This window comes from Panulirus ornatus, chromosome 65, assembly GCF_036320965.1.
Source record: "Panulirus ornatus isolate Po-2019 chromosome 65, ASM3632096v1, whole genome shotgun sequence".
Lineage (NCBI taxonomy): Eukaryota > Metazoa > Arthropoda > Malacostraca > Decapoda > Palinuridae > Panulirus > Panulirus ornatus.
Window position 1 is genome coordinate 12,814,251 of NC_092288.1, and position 9,216 is coordinate 12,823,466.

At 43.8% G+C, this 9,216-nt stretch overlaps 1 protein-coding gene across 1 annotated transcript; it reads right to left on the bottom strand.

The window, feature by feature from the left end:
• Positions 1–2,164: 2,164 nt before the first annotated feature.
• On the bottom strand, positions 2,165–8,452 carry LOC139746604 (beta-1,4-glucuronyltransferase 1-like). The gene is made up of 6 exons (XM_071658012.1): positions 8,314–8,452; positions 6,737–6,950; positions 5,832–5,996; positions 4,089–5,063; positions 3,323–3,454; positions 2,165–2,678 (listed from the first exon to the last, which is right to left on the bottom strand). The coding sequence occupies exons 3-6, from the start codon at positions 5,973–5,975 to the stop codon at positions 2,589–2,591; spliced, it is 1,341 nt and encodes a 446-aa protein (XP_071514113.1). The 5' UTR covers positions 5,976–5,996; positions 6,737–6,950; positions 8,314–8,452; the 3' UTR covers positions 2,165–2,588.
• Between the last annotated feature and the right edge of the window lie 764 nt (positions 8,453–9,216).

Here is a 9,216-nt window from a genome sequence, read left to right on the forward strand (position 1 = left end):
AACTTTTTCAGTGATTTACAGCAGTACATAAGGTGTTATTTCTGCTTGTACATTTGTTTATAGAAAACTCTTAACCATAGACATGTTTCTTTTGACCAGGATAGTGTTACATAGTTCTATTTATCTTAAACAAGGTATTAAACATAGTGTCACATAGTTCTACTTATCTTAAACAAGGTAGTGTATATAGTGTTACATAGTTCTACTTATCTTAAGCAGGGTAGTACATTTGATGATTCACAGTTCTACTTATCTCAACAGGGTAGTACATATAGTGTTATATAGTTCTACTGGTAAATCAATCTATACAAAGATACTTATAATCTGTAAGATCAGGAAGAATTATAAGTGCCTGAGAAAGTGTGTCTAGGGTTTTTGAAGACCAAAAGTGAGCGATGGGGCGATAATTGAAAGAGTTAGAAGCCTCAGTGGACTGCACTAAGGCAGGCGTCCAAGAAGAGGGAAAAGTTTAGGATTTTAGTTAGAGACAAAATAGATGAAGCAAGCATTAGTTGATACACAACGAAGAGACGTCTCTTCTTTGTATATCAATTGACTTATATTTCTTTATTATATCTCCCCTGATGATGTGATTATCACACGAAAGTGCACTTGGGAACTTACCGTGTTTCATTTCCCCGTGGACTCATCGGAATATATATATATATATATATATATATATATATATATATATATATATATATATATATATATATATATATATATATATATATATATATTCACGCATTACGTCATTAGTTCGAATGTAGAACGGGAAAGTGTAGGGTGCAAAGAAATAAACATAGAAAACATTTCTGGGAATAAGAATAGATTATTACTAAAGTTAGTTGATATATAACAAAATACATTGAATGAGATTATCTTGATAAACAGATGACACATGTACAAGCAATATATATATATATATATATATATATATATATATATATATATATATATATATATATATATATATATATATATATATATATACTGAGAGAGAATATAGAATCATGGGATAACACAACAATGCTATAACAACCTCATGAAAGTGCAGCCCAAGAGTCAAGCTGTTACTCTTGGTACAAGAGTGGGAGGTGAGGTGAGGTAGGAGTCTCGTGGTGCTGCTGCTGGAGAGGTGTGTCATTGCCTGATACAATGATGCTGCTGCAGGGCGCGTTACATGGGAGGAGGCATTTCCGTTTTCCTACAGGAGGGTTAATGCGTTTCCGATGTTCCCGTGGTTACGCCTCGGGAACGTAGAAGTTTGTCGTGTTTCGAAGTTGTTCTGCAGAAGGGAGGCGTTGGTGAGGGACTTTCGTTGTGCAGTGGAAGGCAGGAGGAGGAGTCGGGGAGATTGTTGCAGAAGTTGTGTTGCTGAGGCCCCGTTCTTGTGCAGCGGAAGGAAAGAAACTTTACTGCGGTCCTGTGGCTGTGTTGCGAGAAGGAAAGAAGAGTTACTGGGGGTCCCACAATTGTTTTGCATGTGCTGCTTGAGGAAGATGACATTACCAAGGTTCACTGGTTGTCCTGCAAGACAGCTGTTGCCGAGGTCCTATGACTGTAGTGTAGGAGCCAAGAAACCCCTGCCAGAGAGGAGGGGAGGGAGAGAGGAGAGCCAACTGGTACATATGCTGAAGTAATCAGTGCAGGAGACCTGACGATGGTTGGAGGGCCATAGGCCTGACAGTATGCATAGTTGAAGCGCGCGTTTCTTGACTCTTCCGAGGTAGCAGTACATGGCTAATAAGGTGCTCCCTCAGTCACCCGACGGTGGAGTGACTGAGGTTTAAGTTAGGGTTGCGGATGAGAAGGCCTAGTTGTGAACCAAAGATGAGTGTTCTGTGGAGTGGTCTCCACTGTGATGGACGATAGTATCACGCTAAGGTTGTCAAGTACTAGACGATGGGGTACCTGAATGTAGACAAAATAATTCGAGAGGGATTCTAGAGATAATCTATCATCATGGGGTAGAAGGTACATAGATCCTTCACATCAGGTCACTATCTAGTGGAGTGGTGTTGGAGAGGATATTAAAAGTATTATAGTTACATCTAAATTATGGAGGTTTTCTGTAATGAAGTTTTACCATTTTCTATTTCTGTATTCTACGCCAGACTCTTGTGTTTACGTGATTCTCATTGACGCACATCATGCAAATAAATTTTCCAGTTATGCTATCTTATCATATCTTCTTTGATTCTAACTAATGATTTGTTATGGATGGGAATGAGGTTTTCCACCTGAAATTCAACATTCGAACCTCGGGTGCATGATGATAACCCAAATACTAATTAGAAGCTAGAAAAAAATCCTCTAATAATGTAATACAAAGAATGTGACATCACAAAATGATACAGTGTGATGCATTATGATTATCTATAAAAGCTTAAGTTAACAATGTCTGTAATCATGCAACAGTGTGTGGTAGATAATGGATGAGATGCTGCCAGATAGATTGGAGTGGTAACGCCTACACCTACGGCTATTTGACCGATCCAACTTAGTCCGATTCTCGTCTTATATCTATGCAGTTCATAGTGAACCATCCATCATCATCACTGCATTCTGTTTCATATTTTTGATGTCTACTGACTGACATCACTTTGTTTATCATTTCGTACTTTGAGAGTAGTTCCATTGATCTGATATCTTGCGTGGAGTTCCTTTTTGAAAACCTGTAAAGAGAACGTTTGTAAGCGTGGGATGAGAAGGAAATATTCGATATCTGTATATCAGTGCACAGATAATGATAACGGGAGGAAGAGTGAAGTTGAACATTTGAAAAATATCCACCATGATGATAACGAGGACAAGTTATATGTGGATCAGTTCCGTTATGATCCCCTTGGGAGGGATGAAGACGACCTTTAAAGTGTTGCACTCCACTTCCATCACGTCCTTCTGTTTCAGACACAATCAGATCATCCTGTCTTAGCCTGGTAATGCACTTTATAATCTCACTTTTATTCGTATGGACTTTCATTTCTCTAGTTATACACGTACCCCTTGAGCACAACAGTACACGTCCCCCTGAGCACAACAGTACACGTCCCCCTGAGCACAACGGTACATGCCACCTTGAGCACAACGGTACGATCCTCCAGTGCGATGGCACCGTATCACCCCTCTCAGGGGTCTCATAATACTCTTGGTCATTCCGATGCTTCAGCACCTTATTGTGGTGTGGTACACCTTGCCTTCATGGCCTGGAATATGGAGGAACTTCGTCCCTACCTTCTAACGCTCGTGTGGAGAATAATAAAATTTTAAAACTGTGGAAGTTTTCGACAACACGGCGCCTCTCCTTCAGAAACCTTACCTCATATCGTAATGAATTGGCCTTGAACTGCTGCATCCGACTTGTGCTATTTTTGCCCTGGGGGCCTCGATGAGTCAGAAACAGATTGCTCAGCATCTGCCACTTGTAGCCCGCCATGTTCATCTCCAGTGCCTGCGGGGATATTCATTTATCGCTCAGACAGATGAAGTTCGGCTCGTGGCCACTAACAGGTACTTGCATCCCTAGCTGACCCACCTAGCACCACTTGAGCTGAGGATTTTATGACAATATCTATTCATAAATGTTTTCATATACCTCTATTTATACCTGTCTCTTTGCCCCTCTCCCCCTCAGCCGTTTCCCAGAAATGGGGTAGGGATGATGGTTGCTTATGAATTTCTCAGAGGCTATGGCTAAGTGCACATGGGAGAGTTCTTCGATGCAGGGTGTGGGTCCAGAACAAGAGGGAACACGTGGAAGTTGGGCAAGACAAGTGTACGGAGAGACGTCAGGTAAGACAAGTGTACTGAGGGATGTAAGGCAAGAAAAGTGCACGGAGGGACGTAAGGGAAGACAAGTGTACAGAGGGACGTAAAGCATGACAAGTTTACAGAGGGACGTAAGGCATGGCAAGAGTACGGAGGGATGTAAGGCAAGTGTACGGAGGAACGTAAGGCAAGACAAAAGTGTACAGAGGAACTTAAGGAATCATTACTTCAGCAGCAAGAGAATTGTGGACATGAGGAAAAATCTAAAACAAATGAAGGCCTGGTTATAGTATAGATCCTCCAACCAGAGGGCTCACCTGACTGCTCCTCGTAAATCCATAACCTTTGAATCGTTCATCGTAAGGCGGGATGGTTTCCTTGGCCACGTAGATGGGTTCCCAGGCGTCCATCCAGGTAGTGATGTTGTACAGAACCTGCAGCGTTTTCGTCATACCTGCGCTCTCCCAGAGTCCCAGCTCAGAGTTGTCCTGGCTGGAGGTGAAGACATCCTTGCGGTAAGACCTCGCCAGACCCTTCTTCAGGAAAGACATCAGTTCTAATTTGTTCATTGGGTTGCTAGGACTCCTGATGTCTATCTCATAAGTGGGGATGATGAAGGCACACTCGGCACATTGCTGTGTCTCCTCCCGACGAAGAAAGCTGTTGAGCGCCCCCGCCATGCCCGGAATGGAGACCATGTCAATATCTGGCCCGAAGGCAAAAGTGCTGTCGCAGCCTTGCCGGGCTATGTTCCTCAGAAGGTTCTCTGGATAATGCGAATGCTTGATTTTCTTCTTCAGCTTCTCGGGACGCATTTTCTTCACCAGTTCCTTGTTGATGTACTCCAGGTGATCACACTGGAACTCGAAAAGCATTTCCTCGTTGATGGGCAAGCGTTTGGGCGGCAGGACCCTCGGGTAAGATATATGGAAGGAGACTCTGTCACGCACACCGACAAAGCAACCTTGCAGTAACCTGATCACGATCAGAGCCACGGTGTAGTCAGCGCCGGGAGCGAAGACCGCCACTGACATAGGCCCGGTCCACGTCCGGGCCTGCCTCCCCACCCAATAGAGACGGTCGGCCGAGGTCTGGCTCGAGAGACATACCTGCCACGTATTCCTGAGCCGTGTCCACTGTCCGCCCACTGAGATGAACGGGTGGGTCTTGAAGGTGCGCGAGGCATCGAGGACCCCACGGCCAGGGTCGAGGTTACTGAGGTATTCCTCCTGTGACCACCAAGCCCCACATTCCTCATAGCTGAGAATGTCTTCCTCCTCTTCCTCCACAGCCTGGTCATCAACCCGCCACAGGTTTATATGTATACATCAGAAACACACCATCACAACAGCAACAGGGTAATATACATCAGTATGTTAACAGAGTATGACGAAATATACCCATTCTCAAATTATGACTACATAGTAAACAATTGTGAAGGCGAGAGTAGTATTGTGAGAACATATGTATATACGGGACTCGAGGCCGGGCTTGTCAAGCCCGTGCGTGAATAATGGTCAACTACGTTAACCACTACACCAACACACCCCGTGCGTGTGTGCGTGTGTGTGTGTGATCCTAGATTAGGGTAGAGCTTCCCAAATTGCGTTAAGCAGGATCAAAAGTCTGTCGACGCCCAACATTGGATAGGGATGTATGAGGCTCCTGACCTGTGTGCTAGAACAGTTTCAACACCTAAAACCGAGAGATCTGGTGAATGTAAGGTCTTCTTGGCCCATACCTCTGGGCAGGTGATGAGGCTGATCATTATAATGATGATAAGGGACGTAGTCATGCAAGCCATGCAATAGGTTTTATATATTTGGTTCCTATATCATGAATTGTTACTTTATTGTTCTGCAACTATTTTACGACTAATGTGAAGGATGGGGGATTGTGCTTCCTGACACATACGACCGAAGTTTGACCTCATAAGTCCACTACTCCGATCTATGGACTTGGGAGTGTAAGCCAGGGAATATCTATAAGTATATATGACTATATACGTAAGCGTGTATGTATTCATGTACGTCTGCGATGCACTAGCTTGAATGGCTCACCTGACTGTCCGAGACTGCAAAAGGCGCCAGACGAAGCCCCCTGAACACCTGGCGGGTGACCGCTGTCATCTGCAACACCACCACTAGCAACAGGTTCACTGCCAGCACCAGCACCACGTACCTCATCAGCTTCCCCCGCCGCATCCCTTCCCAAGGGTGTCTTACCTGCGGGGACAGTGAGGGCGTCAGGGGGTCACATGAAGGTTGAAAGAGTTCATAAGGGTTTAGGCAGGTTACGAGGGTTGTATATGAGCTCACAAAGGACATATGAGGTGAGGTGAGACGTGAGAGTTACATGAGGATTGAGACAGGACGTGAAGGATGACATGAGGGTTGAAACGACGTGAGGGGTCGCATGAGGGTTGAGACTGGACGTGAAGCCAATATCAGAGATAATTGGGATGTAGTTTATAGTGAACACAGTTCACTGCAGGTTTTACATGATTGTCAACCATATCTCTATCTTGAGTATATGATCATTACTATACCAAACAGTATCAAGGTACAAGCATAAAGCCAATTCTCTGGGCATAAGATTTTACTGTAAAAAGTGGATATTCATTTAAGGAGCAGAGCATGCAGAGCAATAGAGCGAAAGAAGAAAACTGCAAAAAGCAACACTGAAAATTCAACATAAGCCTCTTAACCTTCTTCTGCAAAGCACACAAGAAGTCGTGACACACAAGAATATGACAAACAACCTGCAATCTACCAGCTACTCTCCTTATTTTACGTCAACATGAATTTGCTTATGACGAGGCGTCACTGTCAACCGGTATTTTTCTTTGGCCGTCAATCAAATGCCTGCTGGTGACGCTATGGAATGATACCCGTCTTATATACGTTAGTAGTTCAATCAAGTGACACTCCAGTAAAGTGACTGTAGTTATTCTGAGATTACTTACAAGTTGTCCACGAGAGGACTTCCAGCTCGTAGAACGGTCTGCAGGTTAGGGCTGGATGCGGATGACACGGAGGACAGACTCACACTATTGAGGAGGTATTCACCGTACTAGAAGCTACCACCCACTGCTCAGATGCCATGGAGTTCTGTGCTCAAATGCCTGCTTTCATAACCCCTCCCATCACAGTTGCACGTTTCGGTTGAGGAGCCTGACACTGAAAGAAAAATATTAAAAAAAAAATAGCCTTCCCTTAATATCAGATGAAAATCATACGAGGTACAAGAACAAGAGTCTTGCCCACTTCGTCCAATCAAGGTGTCTAACCTACGTCCTGGAGATAGACTTTTATATGCAGCTTACAATCTAGTCCAAAAGTTTTGCATGACAGTGCCAGGCTTTGCTTAAACAATTACAGCCATATGGTTGTTAAAGCTGTTAAGTCTCTGGTTCTGACGTATCGCAACAAGTATTTCATTGCCTCTTGGTTCCTTCTATGCATTTGCATTACCTCCCCGAACATATGTGCTCAGTCATGTCATACGCCGGTCGTACTGCACACCTGGTCATCTCCCAGGCACCTATTGCCTTCTTGCACAGATGGTGGATCCCAGGACCTGCCTCCACCTCGACACGAGAGATAAGATGCCATTGAGGCCTCCTTATCAACCTATACTTATCCCGCGGTAGCTTATGTTGAAACAAGAGTGCGTTAAAGGGGTTGAAACACTTCTTTACTGAGCAGCGTAATCTTCTCCAAACCTCAGGCACTTTATACAAATTGCCCTCAAGAGAAATAAGGTTTGGAAGGTCATCTGCAAAGTAACATTGAGCGCTACAGACCTTGATTTTGTGTAGAATACATTCTTATGCTACACTTTATATCTTGCGTTACCCTGGAAAAACAGGAACAAAAATAAACAAAACGTGTATATACATGAAACAAAACAAATTCATCAGTGGCTTTAGATCAGAAGGACAATTATCTTATGTCCACACCATCTTCCAGCCCAGCGTATTTCACATCCTCAGGGAAAAGTAGGCACTAAGCACCGTGAATCACATTTGTCAGGAATGAATTGATTTCATAAGTAATGTTCGATTGATAATAGTACTTCAAGCAGTCTTTTTCTAATACAAGAACTATCGTTTTCATATATAAACAAAATAAGCTGAGTGGATGTTGGATCTGCTGACAATCTGTACACCTACAAACTATCGCCTGTGTTTGCATATCGTTGATCGTAACACAATTAATTCAATTTCAATTCTCTTATTGACACGCTTACAGGAAGGCAAAGTTCGAAACCCACGACTAAAGGGTCTGGACTGAAGAGACGAACAATATATCCCCCAGACCGTGGGTCTATCATAGAGGAAGACTGTACACTGATATGCTATACATGACGGTTTGACTAGGGTTTACGTGGAGTAACACTAGAATCTAAGTACGGGGTCCAGCCCTCATCTTCACGGAGTCTCCTGTAGATCCAATGTTTTTTTTCTCACTTGCGTGGAACTTGTGTTTTTCAAAACTCTCGATAAGTCCACACGCGTGGTTATTCCAGAAAAGCACTCACCCTCTATAGATCCTGTTCACGCCTTGCTTTCAAATAATGTATGGATACCAACGTCCAATCTAAGCCACACTGACAATAAGCGAGGTTGTTGCACTTTATATAGCGCCGCTATCATCTTGCGTGCGTCTCTATCGTGGAGGCGCCAGCCCCTAAATCGTGGCCCGGACAGCACTGCCTTGGCCGTGGGAAGACAATGCACCACCAAAAAAAATGCAGCGCCATTGAAGACACACTTGCCATCATTCTTTACGACGAAATTCTCTGGAGTTCATAAGGATGGGCATCTCCCTCTTGCTCAGGGTGGTTACAAGAATGGATTCCTTTATCGGAGATGAAATCTGTCTATAAGTTACTGCGCCAAAATCTGGGCTTATGAACGATAGATTTGGAGCTGAAGTTAAAGTCACTCTGATGTGTAGAGGATGGCAAGTGGTTTTGTTACGTATTCCAGATAAGCAGTGCACTACATAGTATCACCACAGGAGTTCGGCAACGCCTCCCTAGTGAAATACAACCATCGGACCTCAGTAACGCCTCCTCCTCCTCGACCAGCACCACAGCAGTGTCAAAGGGCCCTCATGCCTCACTTCTTTTCCTATTCCCACACCAGGAGTAGCTATTGGTCTAATAACTGTGGTAGCCCTTCAAGATATCTGTATAGCATTATGATTTTACCCGTTTTCTGTATCCATTTCTCAGATGCGGAATCAAGTCACTTATCTTTTGATTTGTTCTTCATTTCAGTAGTAAATTTATCGCAGACGTCCAAGACTTCTTCTTTTTCATCTTTTGCATCTGCCGATGTCTGACAGCTAATTAGTAAAAATATACTGATAAGAAAAAGCCATCGTAGCTCCTTGACTTGCTTAATGACGTACGCAGTGGAGCTGCGCAAGAGCCTGG